General features: G+C 37.1%; 1 protein-coding gene across 1 annotated transcript in view; it reads left to right on the top strand.

Moving 5' to 3' along the window:
- The window catches only part of elmo3 (engulfment and cell motility 3), a 178,787-nt gene that overhangs the window by 99,770 nt on the left and 51,702 nt on the right, over window positions 1-27,315 (top strand). Inside the window, exons 6-10 of the mRNA XM_028809711.2 lie at window positions 4,572-4,741; window positions 13,827-13,926; window positions 21,678-21,829; window positions 23,552-23,630; window positions 23,799-23,849. Coding sequence (XP_028665544.1) covers window positions 4,572-4,741; window positions 13,827-13,926; window positions 21,678-21,829; window positions 23,552-23,630; window positions 23,799-23,849 — 552 coding nt within the window. The remainder of the gene's footprint in view (window positions 1-4,571; window positions 4,742-13,826; window positions 13,927-21,677; window positions 21,830-23,551; window positions 23,631-23,798; window positions 23,850-27,315) is intronic.

The raw sequence follows: 27,315 nt of genomic DNA, 5'->3' as shown, positions 1-27,315 counted from the left end.
AAAGTGCATTCTTGATCCGATGTAGAATCGTCAGCATGAGTTGAGTGTACCTCTGTTATAGCGTGTCTATGTAAAAACAGTAGTGTCAAATGTGTTGGGGGGGGGGGGGCCGCGGGGCGTTGGGAACGTGAACGCGGCTGAGAGAATAACAGAATAGAAAAAAAACAAAGCTAACCTTTACAAGTATCATAAATTACACCGGCTGTTACAATCTCTCGTACCAATTGCGTGTCAATGTTGCAGGTAAACGCATGTTGTTTTTTTGCAGTTATATTTTTGAATAAAAGCTCATTTGTTCTGTTATATTTGTACCTGTTGTGAAAGTGTTTCTTTGATATTTGGAATTCAGGCTTCACACATTATATACTTCATGTCTACATTTTGTCAATTATTACTAAAACATGAAAAATGTTTCTGTTTTAACGAAGTGTTTACATAGATCGTTGTAGACACGGAACACACATGAAATGCATGTGTTCCAAATAATGATATAGTATTTATAAAAGGTGTCATTTTGCTCGACTACTCACGCTATACAACTCCAAGCTACTGACACTCAGGTAAACAGATTTGAGCTGAGAAAACTGTGCGCCGGTGGGGGATGTGATAGGATGCTTATTGCTGTTTGCTGCTTATCAACACATTTACAGGACAAAAGACGCTGATGGAGAAGTGTGAAGCGATTTAAGGTGGGACGGATCTATGAGTTTTTTCGTAGGCTCTGGTAATTCTAGTGTTAAGGGTGCTCCAGGATATTGCATCATGGAAAGGATAGGAATACTTAGTTATGATGGTCTCTGATTTTATGATCAACCTGTTTTCTGCCACTATCTATAGTGATTCCAGGATCAGTTTCATAGTATAGCTGGCCTTCCTAATCAGTTTATTTTTAGATATTTGGTACCCCGGTCTGATGATTCTCACCTAGCAGACTACAGTTTAGAACAGTACATTGGCCACTGTGGACTAGTAGAGTGTTTTTAACAGCTTATTACAAACAAAACACCTGAGCCTCGTCATAAAGAAGAGCCTTCTCTAGCCCATTTTGTACAGCAGGTCTGTGTTGCACACCTGTTCTCAGCTCTTGTTCATACAGACCACAGATATTTAAAGAACTCCATCTCCTCCAACTTGATGATGACTGTTGTTAAGGAATTCATCACCAACTCCTTTGTCTCCTCATATAGTGAGATGTGAACTTCTGCAGATGGAATGAATTGCATTTATATTTAAAAATCTGGTGTAAAGAGAAAGGAATGAGACGGTTCCCTGGGTCACCTTGTGTTCCAAATTATCTTCTCGAAGTATCACAAACCTGTTGTCTGTTAGTTTATCCATGATCCATGGCACTGGGGCCATCAACCTACATTTTCTTGAGCATATGTAAGGACAAAACATTCTTGCTGCAGTCTGCTTTATACTTATAATTTTCTTCTATGAATTAGATATTAAAGCACACAGTCAATTGCTGCACACCCTGTTGGAACTTGCATGGTATGAAGGGAAACATTCTTAGAATAACTACTCATAAGATCAGCTGTATGTCTGATTGCAACACTTTAAAACATTTTGGCATTACATTACACAGCCTTAAAACTAATTCTTAATCCAAGGTGTTTCTGTGGTATATATTTGCCCATTCATGTACAATAAGTGACAAATTTTACCTTTAGGCTATACATTTTTGTAAAAATGGTGAAGCAATCTGAGTAAAAGCTAACAATTAAACAGGCAAAAGTACCTTTTAAAAAGTATAGTAACCTAACATAGTATTGACAACTTGGTGCATTTTTAAAGGTCAAGGATATCATTTTTTTCAATGCTTGCATGTACTTACACCATTCGTTTTTTCATTATCTGTTTCTGTTTAAGTGTTCTGTCAGTACTTTAGAGTATGTTGTATAGAACCTAAACTTTCTGAAAATGGGCATCAGCCTTTTGTACTGATTTAAATGGCTCAAACAGAACATTTCAGTTGCTACCAAGGTGCCTAACATAATATTTCTTTTGTGCTTGTACTTTTATTGGCCTCATTTTAAAAGCTTCCAATGATTCAGGGCTGCCAATTCCTGGACTAAATGCATAATAAATTAATAATGAAAAGCCATATTAAAGTGTAGCCAAATAATATATAAATTACATGTTGAAAGAAATGGTTTGGTTATATTAATTTCCAGCAATATTGCTGAAGTAAATTAAGATTTAACTAGATACCTAGTTTTACAATGCATCTTTTTGAAAAGCACTCAGTATGCACAAAATCTGAATGCAGTGATCAGTCCAACTCCATGATTCATTGTATTTTAGAACATCTGTTGTCCTAATTTAGGAATCTTTGCTCACCCAGCATTTACATATTGTTAGGCTCAGAAATGTTGACCAGGGGGACTAGTCATGTGTTCAGGCAGAAAGAGATTTACAAATGTGTATTTTACGTATGTTTGTGATCCAGCAATCATTTGTTTATTTTGAGAAAAAACTACTGTAGCCAATACAAAAATCAATATTATATTTAAGATTCAATTGTGTTTATATTTATTTATGAGTATTTATGTCACTGTCCTATGATACTGTACATGTGTCATTTGTTTGTTCTGAAAAGCTTATGGGTAATGCACTTTATAGTTAAACTTTTTGCTGTAGTTTATAAAGTACTAAAAAGGTATTGAGTATTTAATAGAATGTTTATAGCATGTTTTGAAATGCCTTCTTGTTCAGCGTCTTTTTCAAAAACAATAAAACCTTAGTAGTGATTTAAAAACTCTTCATTAAAACATTCTATTCCATAACCTTAGTTTGAGAGACAGAGGTCAAGAAGTTAACTATTCTTAGACTGTTGCAGTCAAGGGATTTCTGTGGAATTATTGTTGCTGATATTGTTGTACATCATAGCATGTACTTCACATGTACTGTAGTTTAATAAACAATATTCACACACTGCTATACATTATAAAAATGCATTTTTTAATTCCCTTACATGTTTAAAAATACTTTATAATTTTATCACTGGTCTTTTTTTGTTTGTTCATGCTTTGTGTATATAATATATGGTGCTGTATATGTGTATGTTTATTTGTTAATACAGCAGTTTTTACATATCATTAATACTTGTCATAGTGTGTAAATAAATCAATGACTTATTTTCTAAAAACTAGAACTTGAAGAATGTATGTTATTAGAAATATACTGTATTACTAGATTAAAAAACTATCCTTGCTTTACAAAGCATTGTTTTAAGTGAATACTTCCAAAAAGCACTTAACCAAAAATTTAAGAGTAGTATCAGTAGCTAAAATACAAATTGTTGTGTTTCAGACTTTTAAATTATTTTTGTCACCTTTCTGAAGAAAAATACTATGAAATTATTAAATATATGGCTTCTTTATTTTGATGACCATACGAAGAATTACTGAATATGGTTATTCTCATTCCAGTGATATTAGGGTAACAAGATATTTTTGATGTCTCCCAACAGTAGAGACCTGGTTCCGTTGTGGTACCATTTTATTCAGTTTTACTCCCCACAGTGTGTTTTTGATTCAATTTATTTCTAAATAGAGCTCTTCTCAGCTAAAATGTAAATACAAGTTTTACAAATTGCATTATAGTTACATGTGTGACAAAGATTTATTTAAACAAATAGAAAAATAAAGTAGCTTGAGTGGAATCCAGCAATATCTGTCCATAGTTCAACAATTAATTAATTGCCAGTTGGCAATGAAGGAGAGGAAAACAAACTCCAGTCAGCATCATCCCTTGGGGATAAAACCTCTAGCAGGTCCACTGTCAATTAAACAGAAAGTCAAAGACTAGGACAGACACAGTCCTGGAGACCTAGGCCAACTAGTTGCCTATTCCCCTCCTGGGCATTCTATAGTAGAGTCTGTGCTGGCCCATCTAATATGATAACAAAATTCTTCTATCTGTTGATTCCAAGGCTCCCAGTATCTCAGATGTCTTTTTCATGGGTTGAAAAACAGCTTATAACAGAAAGTGGTACCCAGTACCACAACAGGATACCAACTAGTGAAACAGAATAGAAAAAGTTTATGAAAGGTTCATTATTGTTGTAATAATATATGGTATTTGTACAAATGAATAACAAACAGAGATCAAGAATGCACAGCTCAAGTCAGGGTATGCTATACTAAATTAGCTGAGACAGAGGGGTATCTCTTGTATAAGCAGGCTGATTTTTGCACAGATTTGAAGCCTGATTACTAAAGGCTTGTCCTTGCCTTGGAATCTTTAGTTGGTTGGCATCTTCAGACCTTAATGCATGCTCCAGTTTGTAAGTAATAATAAGCTCAGATAAGTAAGCAGGGCTGTGGCCATTTAAGGCTTTATATGCAAGGAGGAGGATCCTGAAATCTCAATCATCTTACATCCTAAAGATAAGTATCTGTATCTCCTGTGTAAAATTTAGCCAGCTGTCAATGTATACAACTATGACCTATGACGGACTGCTTCTGCCCCTTGGGTGCTAGTTTTTTGCTTTCACTTGCAGATTTTTGCAGTATTACACATGTATGGTAACAACATCAATATGCTCTTTGCCCTTTGCCTTTTAGGGCCGTTACGCAGACCAGCTGTTCGCTGGCATCCAAAACAACAACAATGATATTAAATGTGACTCACTAAAACAATTGGCTTTCGTCTCCACTGATGTAACATTTGCCCAGGAGTTCATCAACCGTGATGGACATAATCAGCTTGTCTTCATTGTGGAGAATGGCAATGAGTAAGTATACTATTTTCTGTTTTCCGTATATGGCAGTATCTAATCAACATGAGAAAAATGTGTATTGTTTCATTGTAGTAGTTTATATTATGGTGGTTTTCTTTGTCCTTGCATGATGAAAAACACATTCCATTAGATTCTTTGAATTTGTTCTCTTGATTCTTGCAAAGTCATAGGAACAGAGTCATATATCCACTAATGAAAAGCCCAGTTTTCCTCAAAATTGACAAGAAAAAGTATAATGTAAAAATAATTTTCCAAAAGTTCAGTTTGTTACAGGTGTCCCTTGCATGGTGGAACATAGTAGTCTTTGACCCTGTACAGTACTTTAAATCAATTTTTTAAATTTCACTCCAGTTTTCAGGTGTGTCCAAATACCTGACTTAGTTTTTGAAAAGATGAGAACATGTTCATGTTCTTGCTATAGCCTTTTGTATTTGGAACATATCTGGCCATCAGAATTTTCATATTGTTTCTTTGCATATTATATACTGAATGGTGGGTAGACTCCTTTTTTATTTTCATATACGCTTATGTTAACTTTGTCAAAGAGATGCAAACATTTATTGTTAACATTTATATACAATATTTTGTCAGAAAGGGAAACAACACACTCAGAATTTGGAAATGTAGTTTTTCTATTGGTGTACAGGTATTAGTGCTTTAAAGTTAATGTCTTTCTGTAGGGATTTCCCATTCTTGTTGGCACAGTAACATTCTTGGATATTAAAAAAAAAGTCACTGATTCTGTTCAAATACTCTGCTTCTTGCGATCTGTTGTTTGAAAGGTTAGCCCAATTAATTCATACAATTTCAGCTCGCGTGGTTTATTCCTAATACTGTATCTCTACCATTAAGATAAGCAGTTTTTAATGTATTAATCATTTTATTTTGGCTTATTAATTGTGGGCCATTTAATTTGACAGTGTTCAAGTATATTTGTATTAATACTACTGTTTATTCCTTTATGTGAAGTTATAAACCTGGCCTGACCTAAACTCCCTGCTAACCTGTTCACTTCAAAATCATCAACTAACCTACTCATACACCTCCCAATATGTTGGTGCCCCTCTGTTTCAAATGTTATCTGTCACAGTAGAACAGGTCTTATCTGTTCCAAATGGAGCCCAAATGCCCCATAAACCTATGCCCCTTCATCAGCTTGAACCTTCTAATCTCCTCAGTTTTACCATGACAGGCATGTAGAGCAGATAGAACTTCTAAGAACACTACCTTGTCAGTTCTACTCATCAGCTTGGAACCAAGCATTTATTTTGGATTGCAAAACTTGTAGCCTGCCCTTATGAATGTCATTTGTTCCAACATAAACAGTGACAACTGAATCTATGCTTGCTCAGGGCAGGAGCATATACTTCTCTTGCAGGAGGTCTCCCACCTGTGCATCAGGAGGGCAATATACAATATAAGACCCTCTGTCCCAGAAGCAAATCCAAGTATCAATCCTGCTAGTGATTTTGTCTTCTATTGTCATTGCTTTTTCTATGAAACTGGTTTTGAGGTGACACATGGGGATTCCTCATCCCTTTCCTACCACCTCAGTGATACAGGGGTATAAGAATGATAGTGCTGCTCTGCAAGATCCTGGAGAGACACTTCTACTGTAAGGTTGATGCCTCTGGACAGAGTATACCTCTTACCTAGCACTTACATATGACCATAACCTACCTGTTTCTACCTTTTTGGTCCGGAGTCTCCATATATCACCGCTTTGGAGGCTAGCTGCCTATTTTTCAAGTTCAGTGACCGAAATCCTGTGGCATTTCATTTTGCCTCTTGGGAACTTGCATCGTATTGACCTAAATATGTTTGGATGACTGTTAAAAATTAGATATAAGTTTAAAGGATTTACAGTAACTTTTTAATACCTACAGGGACTTAGAGAGGTCCATTATTTGCTGTTTTAAAAAATACCCTCATGCTCCTTCCTGCTGCTAATCATTTAATTTGGGCCACCTGCTGAATTTGTCTTTATTTTTACTTGACCTGCTCTTACTCCCTACTGTTTCCTAGAAAAGTGTCTTTTAGTTAATTTCTTTTTTTCCTTTCTTTCTTAATAGCCTAACACAGCTATCAATATAATACATGTGTAAATGTTGCCTTTTAAATATGATTTTTTTAATCCTTCCTTCCCCATAGCATGAACACTAGTTGGCTTGCACACAGTGTCCCTGATTTAGTTATTGAATTTTTTTTATCCCTTTTTTTTCCCCACTTTAATAAGTACAGTATCATGCTTATTTATTTAGATTAATGTATACAAAGCCAGCTAATCTCCCATTTTTTGATTATCATGTTGGAAATTTAGTACACGTTTGCTGCATGAGGTATGTATGTCAAGTTTACCTGTCAACTTTTTATTTGTAATCCTATATGGTTTCCTGTCTCATGTGGGGTGGGAAGGGTCCAAGTTGGGGTATATTTTTGTTCTTATATAGCTCAAGATCATTTATGGTTGAATTCTTTTAGTGTACTCCTTTTCCATTTTATGAATAAGATCGCCAAAAAAGACTTGCACAGTAGCATATAGTAGTGCAGTCTCCGTTTATCTCCCCCAGTTATCCATAATGAAAGTATGCTAAAAAGTATGCCAGTAATATTGGCATGAATACAATATGAGAGACATTTCCTGTTTAGTCTTGCATGTCTGCCTTTCTGAAAGGATAAAAACTACACAGCTTTTTAAGTTAACATGGTTTTATTTTGCTCTACATATCTAAGAACTATTCAAACTACTTCCACTTAGTATTTTACTTTTTATTTTGCTTATGAGTATGTGTTGCACATGCCTTATTTTTAGTCATACATTATTGTTGTAACTTCAGTACCATGTTCCACAAGCTGTAGCATGCATAACATTTAATCATTTTGACAAAAGGCAGTTACACTTATTTCAGTACAGATACAGTGCATCCAGAAAGTATTCACAGCGCATCACTTTTTCCACCTTTTGTTATGTTACAGCCTTATTCCAAAATGGATTAAATTCATTTTTTTCCTCAGAATTTTGCACACAACACCCCATAATGACAATGTGAAAAAAGTTTACTTGAGGTTTTTGCAAATTTATTAAAAATAGAAAAACTGAGAAATCACATGTACATAAGTATTCACAGCCTTTGCTCAATACTTTGTCGATGCACCTTTGGCAGCAATTACAGCCTCAAGTCTTTTTGAATATGATGCCACAAGCATGGCACACCTATCCTTGGCCAGTTTCGCCCATTCCTTTTTGCAGCACCTCACAAGCTCCATCAGGTTGGATGGGAAGCGTCGGTGCACAGCCATTTTAAGATCTCTCCAGAGATGTTCAATTGGATTCAAGTCTGGGGTCTGGCTGGGCCACTCAAGGATATTCACAGAGTTGTCCTGAAGCCACTCCTTTGATATCTTGGCTGTGTGCTTAGGGTCGTTGTCCTGCTGAAAGATGAACCGTCGCCCCAGTCTGAGGTCAAGAGCTCTCTGGAGCAGGTTTTCATCCAGGATGTCTCTGTACATTGCTGCAGTCATCTTTCCCTTTATCCTGACTAGTCTCCCAGTTCCTGCCAATGAAAAACATCCCCACAGCATGATGCTGCCCCCACCATGCTTCACTGTAGGGATGGTGCCAGGTTTCCTCCAGACGTGACGCCTGGCATTCACACCAAAGAGTTCAATCTTTGTCTCCTCAGACCAGAGAATTTTCTTTCTCATGGTCTGAGAGTCCTTCAGGTGCCTTTTTGTGAATTTCCCATTGGGATTAATAAAGTATCTATCTATCTATCTATCTATCTATCTATCTATCTATCTATCTATCTATCTATCTATCTATCTATCTATCTATCTATCTATCTATCTATCTATCTATCTATCTATCTATCTATCTATCTATCTATCTATCTATCTATCTATCTATCTATCTATCTATCTATCTATCTATCTATCTATCTATCTATCTATCTATCTATCTATCTATCTATCTATCTATCTATCTATCTATCTATCTATCTATCTATCTATCTATCTATCTATCTATCTATCTATCTATCTATCTATCTATCTATCTATCTATCTATCTATCTATCTATCTATCTATCTATCTATCTATCTATCTATCTATCTATCTATCTATCTATCTATCTATCTATCTATCTATCTATCTATCTATCTATCTATCTATCTATCTATCTATCTATCTATCTATCTATCTATCTATCTATCTATCTATCTATCTATCTATCTATCTATCTATCTATCTATCTATCTATCTATCTATCTATCTATCTATCTATCTATCTTTTGGCAAACTCCAGGCGGGCTGCCATGTGCCTTTTACTAAGGAGTGGCTTCCGTCTGGCCACTCTACCATACAGTCCTGATTGGTGAATTGCTGCAGAGATGGTTGTCCTTCTGGAAGGTTCTCCTCTCTCCACAGAGGACCTCTGGAGCTCTGACAGAGTGACCATCGGGTTCTTGGTCACCTCCCTGACTAAGGCCCTTCTCCCACGATCGCTCAGTTTAGATGGCCAGCCAGCTCTAGGAAGAGTCCTGGTGGTTTCGAACTTCTTCCACTTACGGATGATGGAGGCCACTGTGCTCATTGGGACCTTCAAAGCAGCAGAAATTTTTCTGTAACCTTCCCCAGATATGTGCCTCAAGACAATCCTATCTCAGAGGTACACAGACAATTCCTTTGACTTCATGCTTGGTTTGTGCTCTGACATGAACTGTCAACTGTGGGACCTTATATAGACAGGTGTGTGCCTTTCCAAATCATGTCCAGTCAACTGAATTTACCACAGGTGGACTCCAATTAAGCTGCAGAAACAGCTCAAGGATGATCAGGGGAAACAGGATGCACCTGAGCTCAATTTCGAGCTTCATGGCAAAGACTGTGAATACTTATGTACATGTGCTTTCTGAGTTTTTTTATTTTTAATAAATTTGCAAAAACCTCAAGCAAACTTTTTTCACGTTGTCATTATGGGGTGTTGTGTGTAGAATTCTGAGGAAAAAAATGAATTTAATCCATTTTGGAATAAGGCTGTGACATAACAAAATGTGGAAAAAGTGATGTGCTATGAATACTTTCCGGATGCACTGTACTTGACCACATTTTAAATCTCGGATGTTCTTAAAATATGTTGTAACAACAATGCAGATACAAAGCATTTCTAAGCAAAATGGAAATATACAGTCAGAAAAAACTTCAACAGCAGACAATACTATGTTCATTCAGATTTAGGTTACATTATTGTCTGGGTGGACTATGGTTGAGTTTGCATTCCACAGGAAGTGTTTTACAAATAATTGGCAGACTAATATTCTATCTACTACACATGTGGAGACAATGGCCAGAGGTTCCTCCCTGGCCAATATACTTTAGCCAGGATGCTGATTTCAAGGGTAGTTTGCAAATTCAAGAGATTAAAAACTCAAAAGTATATTACCTTTCCCAGAGTAAAAGTTCCTTCAATAAATAAGGCATAATAAAAAAAATTATGGGTAGAAACAAACTTGTTACTTCCAGTGATAATGGTAGACAAAGTGCACAAAAGGTTTGTGGAGTCAATCTTTTTATATTTAAATGTAAAAAAAGTGTGATTTACCTCATATGGCACATTTGTTAGTATTTGCTATTTGGCATTGTTTCCATCAGAAGGTGTCTAAAACTGTTTCATCATATTTTAAAAAGAGATTTTATAGGGCTTTGGATTTTATCAGTCTCGTTGTGTTGTTGCTGCATCACTGTAATTCCATATCAACCCCCAAAAATTCTTAATTTTGAAATTAGGTTTGAATTAGCTGGTAGTGTCTCTCTGTCAGTAAAGACATGCCTACTGAGCAAGAGCAACTCAAGCCTGAGACAGATCTGGGGTAATCCATGAGAATCATTCATGACAATGAAAGAGCCATACTAGTAGATGTAAAAGTGCGCAGGGGCCACTAGAGGTGGCAGTACACCCTATCTGTGTACTAGGTACACTGTTAATGGAAACGGTGAGTTTCAATGTAGGTGGAAATGTGCAATGTTCCACAAGGATAGTAGAGGTCAGGTGATAGAGAAGGTGCTAGAGATGTGTGGCCCTCCGAGAGAAAGGGTAAAAGGCTGCTGGTTTTCCAAGACTAATTTGAATGGCTAAATACTAAGATTGAAGCAGAAGTGATGAAATTACATTCTTGGAATTTCTTTCTGTGCCACACAAAACACCAGATAAAATTAAGGTTACCAGAAAATAGTAGTAGTGAATAGGGAATCCATTCCCGGATGGGTTTATGCATTCCCGGGAATTTGGGAATCCCGGGCTCCCGGGAATGACACAGTGCACGGGCATCTCACATGTGAACGGTTTTAGAACGAGCGACACTTATTTTTAATAAAACTACTGCAATATGTTGACACCAATAAAAGACTAACCTTAACTACAAGCAGTTCATGCTGTCATATAAGTACATGTATCTAGTTAGTTGCGGTAATAAGAGTGTAGAAAGCACAACGTATTGAATGTGCGGTCGTCCAGGCGAGAGCGTACCTTCGTGCCAGCCACTGAGAAAGCACGCTCTGCTTCCACTGAAGTAGACGGCACAGTCATCAGATACTGATACACTTGTTCTAAACTACGCCCGCGCTTGCGGTTGCTCTGAAACACCGCCATTTCAGTTTTTACTGATGCATCCAGTTTCTTGTCATCATTCTGTGATGGCAAGTGTCTTAGCACAAATAATGCGGATGCAACAGGCTGACGCATTGCAATTTCAAGTTGCTGTTCAAAGCTGTCAACAGCACAGACGTCAATGAACTCTGCCCCGTCCCGGCATTCGTGAACTGCAGAGTGCAGACTCCTCCTAGTCCACTGTGCTCAGTCAGCCGGGAGACTGACTGCTACTGTCTGTTGTTGACTGAATTAATCGGCAACACACTACACTGTGGGCCAAAGAACCGTGCCACTTAATTATTTTCAACTATAACTCTGTTATTTCTTGATCGATTTTTACACTTTTACACGCTATATATGCCAGCTTGGCCGTTCTTGTTTTCCCGGGAATTATAGCAGTTTCATTCCCGGAAATGCGAGAATGAAAAATGTCCGGGAATCCCGGGCTTCCCTAGTAGTGAAATAACAGAGCCTTTTGGGATATATGTTGCCTATGTGCATAGTAAATGGTTTAAGAAAGGATCGTTTTCAAATATGAGAGACATATATTAGTGAGGATCTTTAAATTTGAGTTGAAAACTAGCAGGCTAGTGTCATTACACTGGGTGTGTTGTTGAACCCTCTGCACAAATAAAAATGTAACAGTGTTACTTTATAACACATTTAATTGGAGCTTTAGTTTACTGAATTATAGCCTCATGGATACAGCATCCTGGGTTCATACTCCACACCTAATCTCTAGGCTCAGTGCTTTTTCACATTCTCTCCATGTCCACATTATTTGTTAACTGGCCACTCCCATTTTCCTCTCATATCCCAGAGAAGTGCATGTTAGGATAATTGAAAATTCTAAACCGGTCCCTAAGATTGTGGGTGTAGCACCCTGTCTTTGGTTGCTTCCTGCCTTATTCCCAATGTCACTGGGATGGGCCCCAGCCTCCCATGAACAGAACTATATTAAATGGATTTGTAAATATTCTGTGTTATATTTTGTATCCCTGTCAAAAAGGACAGGAAATCACTGATATTCTAAGCAATTGTTTTTATTCTGGTATGTATAACACTAGTGACAATATAATAAGGATATCTCGGTATCAACAGATTTCAAAATATAGGTGTTATTGAAATTTTGGATTGAGAAATCACAGATTTAGTGTGTAAATCAGTGTTTCCCAAACTCTGTCCTGGTGAACCCCTGTGGCTGCAGGTTTTTGTTCCAACCAGCTTCTCTTTTTAATTTAACTCCTGGGCTAATTAAGTGAACTGATATTTCCCAAGTTCAGTGTTTAGGGAACAATATCAAATTAGAAAACTAAGTTTGCTAAAAAAAAAAAAAAAAAAATTAAAATGTACCAAGCAGTTACCTGTATATAGGAATAATGTATTTTTTTTTCTTTTTAACAGTGTTTTCATCTTGATTTTCATTCTACTTTTCTAGGTCTTCCATTTGTTTAATTAATCCATTATTTACTCATTTGTGGGTCGGTTGCTGAAGTTCTTGCAGCCTTTGATTATTCAGTGTTGTTTGCCTGCGTGTCTGCTCTGCTCGTTTTAAATTGTCATTATTAAGATACAACAAAGGGGGAAAAACTGCACAGAGAAAGGGCAAAGTATAATGAAATCAACAAAAGAGAGTTAAGCATTTAAATCTATAGCAAAAGCAGAAATATTTCTAAATGTCTTATAAATGTAAAAATCATGCTGCTATGCTTTTCTGAATGTCGAATAAAAGAAAAAAATAAACAGCTAATTAAATGAGATCAGTGCTATCAGGTGTTGTCACTGATTAGAATCCGGTTGGAACAAAAACCTGCAGCCACAGGGGTTCACCAGGACCGAGTTTGGGAAACACTGATGTAAATGTTAGAACTAATAAATAAAATCTAAGGAGCACCTTTTACCCTTACTTTTTTTCTTTAAATATTGTTCATTGTCCTCTTAGACATGTACAGTAGTTCTGTTTACTTGTCTTTTTGAGGTACCTGGCAAGCTGCTTTGAGTCACAAGATGTTTTTATAAGTTCAATCATTGTTTATTTTGTGCAGAATCTTTCCTTAGAAAGTTGCATTTATCTTCATCACCTCATATGAGGCAATATGATGTTGACACCTCAGAAAACAAATGTCCATTTTGGCTTGCTGGCTCAGACATCAATTCCTGTGACTGGATGTTTTAAGTATTAAATATCTTAATTTTGACATTTTTGCAAAGTACTGTAATCTCTGACTATTGGTGGATCTTTGATGGTGTTTGATATTCACTCTTCTGCATTCACATAGTTAAATTACTGGATCAGTAGCTCTCGTGATAAGGTATCAAAAATAATGTAGAAGTCTTAGAAACACAAATGGTCATTAAATTCCAAGTAGATTTGAATAAACAAAAATAAACTAAAAACAGTAATTTTGTCTTTTTTTTTTTTTTGCTTGTAGCCCTTCTGAAATTATTGCACATGCACTGAAAGCCTTCATGGAATTAATGGATCATGGAATTGTTTCCTGGGAGAATCTGTCTTTCATCTTCATTATAAAGGTTCAGTATTTCCTGGTTATGTATGTACAGTGACAGCTAATGTGATGATATTCTATGAATAGTAACTGTGTGCATTTCTGTGGTAACCATGTGCGAGCCAGTTAACTGTATTTTATATATTTCTCTTTTTGAAACTGCTTTTATCCAAAAAGAACTACATACATTCTACTACTCTGTAAAACAAATAAATTGGATGTCAGGAGATGCCACACTCTTGAAAGGTAAAATGTTTACTCAATGCCACAGTGAATCACAACTCAAAGAATGAACATACGTCCGTATTCTTCTAAACTTGACGTTTTAAGCGCTTGTCAAACAGCCTAGGCTACTGCACTTTGAAGGCAGAATACAGTGCATCCAGAAAGTATTCACAGCGCATCACTTTTTCCACCTTTTGTTATGTTACAGCCTTATTCCAAAATGGATTAAATTCATTTTTTTCCTCAGAATTCTACACACAACACCCCATAATGACAACGTGAAAAAAGTTTACTTGAGGTTTTTGCAAATTTATTAAAAATAAAAAAATTGAGAAAGCACATGTACACAAGTATTCACAGCCTTTGCTGAATACTATGTTGATGCACCTTTGGCAGCAATTACAGCCTCAAGTCTTGTTGAATATGATGCCACAAGCTTGGCACATCTATCCTTGGCCAGTTTCGCCCATTCCTCTTTGCAGCACCTCTCAAGCTCCATCAGGTTGGATGGGAAGCGTCGGTGCACAGCCATTTTAAGATCTCTCCAGAGATGTTCAATCGGATTGAAGTCTGGGCTCTGGCTGGGCCACTCAAGGACAATCACAGAGTTGTCCTGAAGCCACTCCTTTGATATCTTGGCTGTGTGCTTAGGGTCGTTGTCCTGCTGAAAGATGAACCGTCGCCCCAGTCTGAGGTCAAGAGCTCTCTGGAGCAGGTTTTCATCCAGGATGTCTCTGTACATTGCTGCAGTCATCTTTCCCTTTATCCTGACTAGTCTCCCAGTCCCTGCCACTGAAAAACATCCCCACAGCATGATGCTGCCCCCACCATGCTTCACTGTAGGGATGGTGCCTGGTTTCCTCCAAACGTGACGCCTGGCATTCACACCAAAGAGTTCAATCTTTGTCTCATCAGACCAGAGAATTTTCTTTCTCATGGTCTGAGAGTCCTTCAGGTGCCTTTTGGCAAACTCCAGGTGAGCTGCCATGTACCTTTTACTAAGGAGTGGCTTCCGTCTGGCCACTCTACCATACAGTCCTGATTGGTGGATTGCTGCAGAGATGGTTGTCCTTCTGGAAGGTTCTCCTCTCCTCACAGAGGACCTCTGGAGCTCTGACAGAGTGACCATCGGGTTCTTGATCACCTCCCTGACTAAGGCCCTTCTCCCCCGATCGCTCAGTTTAGATGGCCGGCCAGCTCTAGGAAGAGTCCTGGTGGTTTCGAACTTCTTCCACTTACGGATGATGGAGGCCACTGTGCTCATTGGGACCTTCAAAGCAGCAGAAATTTTTCTATAACTTTCCCCAGATATGTGCCTCGAGACAATCCTGTCTCAGAGGTCTACAGACAATTCCTTTGACTTCATGCTTGGTTTGTGCTCTTACATGAACTGTCAACTGTGGGACCTTATATAGACAGGTGTGTGCCTTTCCAAATCATGTCCAATCAACTGAATTTACCACAGGTGGACTTCAATTAAGCTGCAGAAACATCTCAAGGATGATCAGGGGAAACAGGATGCACCTGAGCTCAATTTCAAGCTTCACGGCAAAGGCTGTGAATACTTATGTACATGTGCTTTCTCAATTTTTTTATTTTTAATAAATTTGCAAAAACCTCAAGTAAACTTTTTTCATGTTGTCATTATGGGGTGTTGTGTGTAGAATTCTGAGGAAAAAAATGAATTTAATCCATTTTGGAATAAGGCTGTGACATAACAAAATGTGGAAAAAGTGATGCGCTGTGAATACTTTCCAAATGCACTGTACCTTTATCCTCCTCATCTACAATAACAGGTCATGAGACTGTTTAGATTCCTGGTAGAAATTTCATTGGAAATTAGGCATGGGTATTGACACTGATGTCCTAAATTGATTCAATTCTAATACAAAATGCCCTGATTCAATATCAATTTTATCTTGACCAAATTAGCATGCACTGATATATTTGAAGTGGTGGCTTTTTTTAGAGATTACATAAATATGCATAGAGAACATTAATAAAATATGACAAATTTCAGTAACACTTTATTTGAATGGTGTCTACATAATGACTTCATAACATATGCATAAGCATGGAATGACATTTAAGAAGAAGTTCTTGATTAGTAATGATCTGTTAACATCAGTATTTAGAAGATGTGAAACAAAATATCATTGCTCTCTCCAAAAGAAAAAGAAAAAAACTATTTCATAGCACTACACTCATTCAAAATTCAACATAATTTAACTAACATATGTATCGCCACATCAGAATACACACACATTATTGTTTTTATGCAATGTGATGGCATCTACTTTATAAAACATTTATCTTATCTTGTTAATGATATTATTATAATCAAATATTGCTTCTAAAATAATAATAATAAATGTTATTCAATAACCTATTCGTGTGTTCTGAATCTCCATGTAGACACCCTTCAACTAAACTGTTAGCCAAATTTATTCCCCTATAGTGTCTTTCTATAATTCTACAAGTTACACATATATTCAGTTGCTCACCTGTAGCAGTCACATTAATCGAAATTGTGCATTTTAAAATAAGGATCTAGTGCTGATACTTATTGACAGCGGTATTGGATAAATGGAACATAAAAAAAAAAAGAACCAGCCGTCGTGACTGGAAACTTCGCTAATCTGATTCATGCGGTACAGCTTATGGAGCTACTTCACGCCGGCTGCTTTGTTCACACGCTCACTTTGATATTGCAGACTGCTCTGAAAATTCAAAAAAATGCCCTTTGGTTTGGCTGGGTGAGGTGTGTTGCAAACTGTTTCAACTGTAGCAGTACAGCTAGCCACATGCTTAAAGAGAAGCAATGTTTTTTGGATTTGCCAAAACACAAACCTGTGACTGATGCAGCCATGCGATTGATCAGTGCAAACAACCAGTCTTCTCAGTAGCTGTGCATACTGTATAGGCAGTAAGGTTGCTTGAAATGTGCCTTGCATGCAACATGCTTGTCTGCAACACATCCTCCACGGGTGACCTGTCGTTTCTAATGTAGTGACCTATGATCCATCATGTACAAATCTGCTGCTGTGGATGTTCAGCTGTCGCAAGTTAGGGCTACTGTCTCTGCTGACCTGAGAGACACTGTGATGGTTTGCTTAAGATTTTCATAAAGCCTAGATACAGTAACTTCACTCATTTGCTTTCTGCTTGGTATAGCGCACCTCATTTAGAAAACCCATGTCATTTGTCAAAAGCATGGAGCAGGGCAGAGCTATTCAATTACAAATTCAATTGGGCCACATTTACAAACCAAGAAATTTAGCTGGGCCAGACATTTTCAGCGGCAGGTAATGACAAATTTTAAATCAACACAAATGAGTGTCTTTAAAAACAAGTAATGTTTATTCATTGTTTCCCTTTTAAATTTTGTCACATCTGACATAAGCACATCAAAAAATATATAAAAAAAACAAAAAAGCTATAACTAAACAGAATCTGAGGTAGTAGCAATATTTTGAGAAAGAGAAAAAAAAACGTTTTGCTCACATCTGACCCAGGCACACCTCAAAGTGTATAAAAATCTAAAAAGTGCACATTATTAGCAATAACATTTGTTTCCCTTTTGAAATATGGGATCCTCACCCAATTTAAAGGGGTGGTCATGACAGGCAAGGGATTTTTTTTCATAAAACTTCTAAGACTATTTCATTCACACAGTTTTAATCACTCATATGACAGAGGTTAAATTTGAGTTCCACAACAACGTCTTTCCCGTGAAATTTATTTTCCTCAGAAAGGTTTAAGAGCAAGGTTGCACATATGGCGTAAAAGTAGATTAGTACATTTATTTTAAAATGTCTTTGTACAGAGTTCTTGGATGTCCAGTAATGAATCATTAATTATAATTATTACTATTATTATTTTTATTAAATCATTTTCCATGTTTCTTTGTTGCTGAGCTCCCTTTGAAGATTTTATTGGTAACAGAACATATTGTGCGCAAGCCAAAATGACTGATGTAACAACTAATAAAGTGGCATTTTTGATACCATTTTAACAAAGCTTTATTGTCCACCGTCAATCACAGAGCAGCCCAGTAAAGCGACAGTAATACACCTGCAACCTTAAAACTCATCGCTGTGTATGATGAAACAGGCAACTGCTCGTAAGTGTTTACTGATGGATAGGCTGACATTTTCCATGAGGTATGTGTTAAATCAAAAAAGAAATAACATGCAAAGATGCGTAAACACAAGGAGATCAATGACAATCGCACCATAGTGTGCCTGCGTGAAATCAGAAGGGACAACTGAATTCCACGGGGCACAAATATCTTCATAACAGGGGACCTATATGATAGGCAGAGGAATTTCAAATGTTTTGCATGCCTACATTTTATTTTGATGACCGGTTGCGTCATATTCAGCCCTTCGTTCATTATTTTGGCATAAGCAGAACCAGCCTTTCATTGAAATTCACGGCCGTCATGACCGCTTAGAAATATTTTCCCGCGCACATCTCCACCTCTGACATCATTTTCACTGAAACTCCCTCGCATCCAGCGTAAGATATAAACCAGCCTTTATGCAGCTCAGGGATATGCAAGGGGAGCCCGTACCGACACACATGTTAACAGCACATACACTCAACAATAAAATAATATCCTTTTGCATCAGTTAGAATATAATAGTTTAAAGTTTCAATGATTTCATTCGCCATTGGCGAACTTAGTAGAAATGATAATTGTCAAACCTATTTTTGGTTGCATTTATGATCATTTTAGTTGCAGTCTGGAGCCCTGGTGGGATTACAGGCTGGCCACTCGGAGGTTGCTTCTGGGCTACATATAGCCTGTGGGCCACCTTTTGAATAGGCCTGGTGTAGGGTTTTGTATCTTTACAGATAAAGGCTGCTATAGAATGTTATTTTTTGGGCATGAAGGAAGCTTAGAGCTACCCGCCATCTCCAATGTAGATTGTTTACATTTTACTTGTGTGGTTGTCGAATGAGATTATGTCGGGATAAATGATTTCTCAAATTTGTTGTTTTACAACAATACTTAACTTCTGGCTTTACTTTTGTCCAGTTGTTCTTTACCAACGCACTGTTTGAATCCGTAAGAAGTCCACACATTTGATTTAAGTGTCGAAGGTGCTGATTTCAGTGGAGGAGGACACACCACTTTAAGCAGTCCTACCTGCAGCCGGACCCTTTTCATTCTATGCGAGGTAGTAAAGTGCCTTTTTCTGTAGAAAGCCTTAAAAGGTGCATTAGTGACATCTACTGGATCAGATGCCAAAAACAAAGATAAGCAAAAATCTACGTATAGTAATTGAGAAGAGTAGAGGTTCACAAGATCGATCTTGACTTTAAGAATCGATATTGAATTGTTTAAAGGAAAAATAATGATTAATCTTTTACCCAGGCCTTCTGGAAAGTGATAGATCTACAGAGTTCTACGTTCTGAAAACAATTTTGACTTACTGCTAACAAGAGTTAGCTTTTCATGCTAAAAATTAATACTGAACATGTTAGATTAGGTACTAACTGTAATGCATCTGTTATTCACATACTGTTATATAATAGGAACGAAAGAAAGGCTCCTTTTGGTGTTACTAAAACAAACCATTAGTAAAGTGGTTGTTCGTTTCTGTGCAGTGAAGCATATTTAGAGCTTGTGATGGTCTGGTCAGATTACTTCTGAATAAAAGAGCTTCATTAGGTTGTATTAAGGATTATTATTACCCACTTAAGCCATCAAATTGAAGTTATTTTAGTATGCCACATTACGCAGAGATTAATATTCACTTTAATGATGCTTTTGTAATTGTTAAGACAAAGTGAAACCCTTTGATAATGTTGTGCTGCATAACAGTATGTAATAGATATAACATAGGGAGTATCTAATTAAAACTGTTACCGATAATACAATAAGTAAAAGTAATATATCAAAAAAAACAAAAAAGAAATATTTATTAACAGTATAGTAATTATAGTTTATATTTATTTGAATTTAAAACACCATTAATTCTTAGATGTTCTGTAGATTTAGGGGTACAATCTTTGGGGAGAAAATAATTTCCTAGAAAAAATTCCAGTCATTACTACAAAGGTTGATCAGAGGTCTACAGTGTAAACATTATTTTGTCAGTTTATATTAATATGGAATATTTTCTTTACCCATATTTTTTATTCTCTGTTTCAATATATATTTATAAGCATTGTAATCACAAGGGGTACTCCTGAGCTCCAAACCACAGACACAATTCCGGGTATAAATAAAAAGGTTTTTATTTGCAAACAACACCTTTGCAGATGAGCATCAGCCAAAATACACAAATATAATTGCAGATTCTCCCCTTTCACTACTAGTAAAGTGTCTGGTGAGGCTGTGGGCTTCTTTTAAACTAGACTCGGTAACTGCTTCTGGTGTAACAGCCCAGGTCATCTGGGGAACTTCCAGGTTGTGTAAAAATCAGGACAGTCCTCACCTGGCAGTGCCTTCTGGCAGCACGCTAAGATCCTGACGGGGTTGCGTTTCTGAACTCCAATTAATTGCTACCCTGCCGGTGTCCTGATTGGGCTGTGCCCTGAGGAACACTGCCACCTGCCATCCCAGCCAGGATGCTTGTCCTTCCTCCATGGCACCTACAGCTTACACAATTATATCTGTCATTTGCCCAAATTTAAACAGCTCACACATATGACATTTCCATTGAAGTAGAAAGAACCCTAGAAATAGCCAGATCATAACTATACATTATTAGTGCAGCATAGACAAATGCATTATAAAAATTTAATCCAAAATCACAGCAGAATAGTGAATGATCCACTATATAGGATATACACAACTAATAGCAAGCAAAATAAATCCAAGTTAAGAATAGAGTTCACACCATCACTGTACTGTAAACTGTCTTATATTGGCAGTGCCTTGTTGGTCATTTTCTGCCTGAAGGCTATATTTTTCACTTCCTCCAGTTTTTTACAGGATGCACATATGGCTAAATATGCATGGAAGAATAGATGTTAGCTGCTATTCATAAGGCCTCATATTAGTCATTGTGTCTGTTTTGTACAGAACTGCAGTGTTGTTGCGCTCTTCCTGCTCCTCTGTGTACAAAATAACTTCATCATAATCAAGTTTTCTTTACAGTTCTTTTACAGCATTTAAGGGTTCAAATATTCATTAAAGTTAACATTGAACTAATCCAAAAGACCATAGCAGACAATATAGACTATTAACAGTATTGGATTAATTGTAAGACACCACTGATTCTAAGACTTATTCATTTTTCAAAGACAATAAAATGTGGAAAAAATGTATCTTTAAATCAAATGCAGTATTAACTTATTACCTTAATTTGTGAATTCATAAAACTAAACTGTTTCTTATAGAGAGAAAAGAGAAAAAGTGATCTTTCTGGATCTGGGTCAAATGACTAACTGGGTTTGTTGAAGCCTTTACAACAATGGCCCACTGATTTCTTAACACAAGGCCTTTTGTAATCATTTTAATATTATTAAATTTCATAAACAAATATCTTTTAAGGGTTTTTGGGTAACTAACTTCCCACTTTTTTTTTATTTTAGATTGCCAACTATGTCAATACAAAGGTGATGGATGCTTCCATCCAGCAGCTCTCATTAGCAATCCTAGAGAGCATGGTTCTAAGCAGTAGCAGTTTATTCCAGCAGGTCAAACATGAAGTCACTCTGGAACGACTTGTTGAACACTTGCAAGTGTAGGTGCAACTATTTATTATCACAAAATGCTTTACAAAAGCAAAACATGCTGAGGGACCTAAAGGGGGAAATGTAATGCACCAAAGGAAACACTTCCATATTGTTTGCCAGGGTTGTGAGGAGAAAATCATTATTGAAATCAAATTGTTATAGCTAGTCTGTTTTACTCTTGTGTGTATTGCTGCCCTAGTCTGTATGAGACATGCAAGTGCAAAACACACATTTTAAGAAGGTCTTCCTATAAAACGGGGTAGTAGTATATAAAATATATATAACATGTGTATATAATAATAATAATCCGACTTGGCTTCCAGAAATGAAGGGTAAAGAAAAACACACATAAATGGGCCTTTGCTGTAATTTGGTAACCAGGGTGTTAGGAGTGTTTACTGGGAACTCAAAGTAGCTGGACATCTGTGGGCAAAAACAAGTAGGAAAAACCTTCATCTTCCAAGTTTCTGTAAGGCTTACTTCAGAGTAGTTAGTAGAGGGTTTGCTATTGTAACTGATTTTTTATTTAGATTTTTTATTTGGATTTTTATGAACCTGTAACAACCAAAATCATCAGTAGACTGCACCAAGTTATGTCTTTAGACCTTTAAGAGCAACCATTGTTTCTAAGCCATGTGCCTCACATATGACTAATCACATACCACCTTTAAAACAGAATAAATTGGACCACAGCTTGTGATGCTGATAAGCCTTAACTGTGACATTAGTAGAGGAGCTAATGAAGCAACTAATTCAAGAGAAGGATTAGCTGTTTGTGTAGGTAAGATAGAAAAATGTGAAAAGCACCTTGGTGCGCTACCCATTAGTGTCAGAACATTGCTTGCTCCAAAATATAGCTCATATTGTGGGTAATTAACAGTGTCTACCAATCAGTTCTTAAGTTTTACGTATGCATCTTCAAAGCTAAAGGGACCAGGATTAAGTTCATTTTGGTGTTGCATATTCTTCCTTTCTTTACATGTTCCTTTGGTTGCATTGAGTTCCTTTCACATGTCACATTGTACATATGCTTTATGGACTTGTGAGTATAATTATATCACACAGTTAATTGTTGGAACATTAGATGCTTTCAATAACTTCAATAAAAGAAAAAAATGTTGAACTAGCTTCATGTCCTGGGGTGGTAACATGTTATGTATAATGTGAGTATGATATGCAAAAAGTTAACACTCCTGAATTTATTTACCTTTCATTTCCTCTGAGAAATGTACTGGATTACATTTTTTGTGAGTTCTCTGACTGAATGGGATAACAGGACAGTTGATAGCATTACTTCTGTCTTATTGACCAGACCTAAGGCTTTGTCTGTAGAGGCAACACATCTTAATGTTAGAAGCATTATTTGTAGCATTCTTGGACAGTGACTTCCCAAATACTGTATTACTTGTAATGTTTGGTTTTATGTCACAACAACATGCCTGCTGCATCCAGAGCAAATACTTTATCTGATTTGGTACAGTCCGGCAGGAATAGAAAATAAGTAACTGAAGCATTCCAGCAAAATTGTTCAGAATTCTTCCAGTGCCACAGACTGGAGCAGGGTTCATAGTGTTTTGCCATCTTTTAATCTCTTTGAAGTTCCCACAGTTACCATACATTATGTTAATAAAGCTGTATAGATAAAAAAAGTCATCCTTTGATTAATTTACTTATTATTTTGTAAATACACTAATCCTTATGTGTTAAGCGTCTTCCCAATATTTTTTTAGACCGAACCAGCAAATTCAAACAAAAGCCATGGCTTTGCTGATAGCTCTTCTTCAGACGGCAAGTGACTTGGAGAAACGGGTATATTATCTCTTCAGTTTATTTTATATATATCTTATTCAAAATATTTAAAACTTCTATCTTCTGGAATACTATGTTATGAAGTAATAGTCGTATTTATGCTGACCATGTAAGTAATGTTCTTGTATCTCCTTTGTGTTTCTGCTTGTATTTTTTCCACACTTAAAGGAAATGATTGAATTTTTGGGGAAGAAAAATATGCGGCAGTATATTTACAAGGTAAGTTCAATTATTTGTGGTATGTTTCTTCCAGTGTATTTGTACATGTGCTGAAATTAATAAACCTGGTTCCAAATTGCATGCAAGTGTAAAGAGTTCTGTTCACACAAGCTTTAAGCTTTTTATTTAATTATATTTACGAAACTTTTGCATCTTACTGAAACATCTCATTAGATATTAATCACTGATATTATTAACTATGTATTTATTTTAGCTTTTTGAAGGCATGGCAGTGATCCTTAATTAGTCTGGTTATACCGTGGGAGAATACAGTAATCCCTCCTCCATCGCGGGGGTTGCGTTCCAGAGCCACCCGCGAAATAAGAAAATCCGCGAAGTAGAAACCATATGTTTATATGGTTATTTTTATATTGTCATGCTTGGGTCACAGATTTGCGCAGAAACACAGGAGGTTGTAGAGAGACAGGAACGTTATTCAAACACTGCAAACAAACATTTGTCTCTTTTTCAAAAGTTTAAACTGTGCTCCATGACAAGACAGAGATGACAGTTCCATCTCACAATTAAAAGAATGCAAACATATCTTCCTCTTCAAAGGAGTGCTTGTCAGGAGCACAGAATGTCACATAGATAGAGCAAACAAATCAATAGGGCTGTTTGGCTTTTAAGTATGCGAAGCACCGCGGCACAAAGCTGTTGAAGGCGGCAGCTCACACCCCCTCCGTCAGGAGCAGGAAGAGAGAGAGAGAGAGACAGAGTTTGTTTTTCAGTCAAAAATCAATACGTGCCCTTTGAGCTTTTAAGTATGCGAAGCACTGTGCAGCATGTCGTTGCAGGAAGCAGCTGCACAAAAGATAGCAACGTGAAGATAATCTTTCAGCATTTTTAGACGAGCGTCCGTATCGTCTAGGTGTGCGAACAGCCCCCCTGCTCACACCCCCTACGTCAGGATCACAGATAGTCAGCACAAGAGAGAGAGAAAAGTAAGTTGGGTAGCTTCTCAGCCATCTGCCAATAGCGTCCCTTGTATGAAATCAACTGGGCAAACCAACTGAGGAAGCATGTACCAGAAATTAAAAGACCCATTGTCCGCAGAAATCCGCGAACCAGCAAAAAATCCGCGATATATATTTAAATATGCTTACATATAAAATCCGCGATGGAGTGAAGCCGCGAAAGGCGAAGCGCGATATAGCGAGGGATCACTGTATTTAATATGGAGTGATTACATGTTGATTTGAGTTTTTGCCCAATTGGGATGCAGTTGTATGCAGTGATTCTTCAACTTGCTCCTTTATTGCATTGCTATGAAGAAGATGAAAAGCAACACCTTAGTAGAGGATAGTATTCTGTACTTTATAGTTTTCTACAAAACTGACATTTTTTACCATTAATAACTAATTACAATATCTACTTGGATTTATACTGAAATATATTGTCTGCAAATATGAAAAAGAGAGAGAGAGACAAATAGAACAAAATTTATTTGTCCCCAGGTGGAAATTTGGCTTTTTATAAAAGCTCTTTAAATAAATAAATTCGTAAACACACACACACATTATATATATATATATATATATAATAATATATATATATAATAATATATATATATAATAATATTGTCGCAGTAGAGGTATTGCTCCACCTCTTGAACCCTCAGGTACCACTCTAGACACCAGGTAAAAGTCCAAGACTCTTTATTATAATTATAACGTGCACAAAGCACCCTCCACTCCACACTCATAAACTACAATAATTCTCTAAATACAAATACCAATCCTCCTCGCCCAGACACTTCGCCCTCCTACCTCCCAGCTCAGCTCTCTCGAGTGATGGTGGCTGGCCCTTTTTATACCCCACCCGGAAACCTTCCAGGTGCTTGGCCACCTGGTCCTAATTGCCCTTCCGGGTGGGGCTGAAGATATGACCAGCCAGGCTGCTGACTCCATGCAGCTCCCCCTGGCGGCCATCCGAGCCCCCAACCAGGCTGTGGAGGACTCCATCTCCCATGGAGCCATGCGCCGGGTTGGGGAATCATTGGCTGCCAGGGAGGCTGCCACCAAGCGTCCCGGGGGAGGTATTGAGGTGACCATGGCTGCTCCCCTGGAACAGATGCAGCAGGGGCGTCCCTGCCGGGCATGGGACCCGGCTGTCCTTCACAATGTATATATATATATATATATATATATACTAGCAAAATACCCGCGCTTCGCAGAGGAGAAGTAGTGTGTTAAAGAGGTTATGAAAAAAAAAGGAAACATTTTAAAAATAACGTAACATGATTGTCAATGTAATTGTGTTGTCATTGTTATGAGTGTTGCTGTGATTTATATATATAAAATACACACACACACATATAAACATATATATACATATACATATACACATATATATACATATCTACATATATATATATATATATACATATACACATCCACATATCAACATATATATATACACATATATACACACACACACGCTTTATGGGTGATGATTGTTTTACTCTTTTTATCTTTATTTTATTTTATTGTAGAATCAACTCCTATCTGCGCATAGCAGGGCAGCCGTGGGCGGATGCGTATGGTGTATTCACTCCATGTTATCGTGCATTGCGCTGTCAGTGGTATTTTGATAAAAGAATTTGAACAACATATAAGAAGCGTATAAATTATTAAACAGTAAAACATTAACATTTAAGAAGTAAAGTTACATTAAGTACTACTGCAGTGCCTTCGTGTATACCTCATTTTTTGTTTGCCCATTACATGCTTAAATGTATACATTTTTTGGTGCACCTACCCGAGAACACGCGACATATAACCGAGCGTGGGAGAAGCATGGATTTTAAACACGCGTTGAGTTCATCTGCTGGTCTCCCTCGTGGAATAACTGGTAATGTTTGACTAAAATGTACAGCGAGTAAAACGACATTACCTCCTATTTTTTTTTTTTACGATCTCTGAGATGTTGCTTTTTTCGGTTCAAGGCTTCATAAGCTCTTTTATGTTGTATGGTGTACTTATCCCAAACCATCATCTTTGAATGTTGCAAGACTTTCGCCTTGTATGTAGATCGGGGTAATTACATTCATTGCATTCCTAGTCTGAATCACAATCTGATTGTATGGGTGGTTACCTGGCACTGTAGGGTTGCCACCCTGTCCTTTAAAATACGGAATCGTGCCGCGTTTGAGAATGAAATTGCGCGTCCCGTTTTGAATCAATACTGGACGGGATTTATCCCGTATTTTTTTTATCATTTTTTTTTTTAAAGCAGCGTCTCATGCAAATCATCCCACACGCATTTTATGAAGATGCCTCCTTTCCTACTTTTGATTGGGTAATACTTGATGTCATCGTTAGTTTGATTGGTGTTTTTAACTGTCCAGTGAGGAGGGCGTGTCTTTTAAGTACAGTCTGCAAAGTGTTGGCACTGAGATGTGGCGTCAGCGCCATAGTTGAAGCCCCTAACGTTGTGGTCAGCAAGTCGGCTAACATCTGCCATG

Source organism: Erpetoichthys calabaricus, chromosome 9 (assembly GCF_900747795.2).
Source record: "Erpetoichthys calabaricus chromosome 9, fErpCal1.3, whole genome shotgun sequence".
Taxonomy (NCBI): domain Eukaryota; kingdom Metazoa; phylum Chordata; class Cladistia; order Polypteriformes; family Polypteridae; genus Erpetoichthys; species Erpetoichthys calabaricus.
This window is presented reverse-complemented; position numbering and strand designations above follow the sequence as displayed.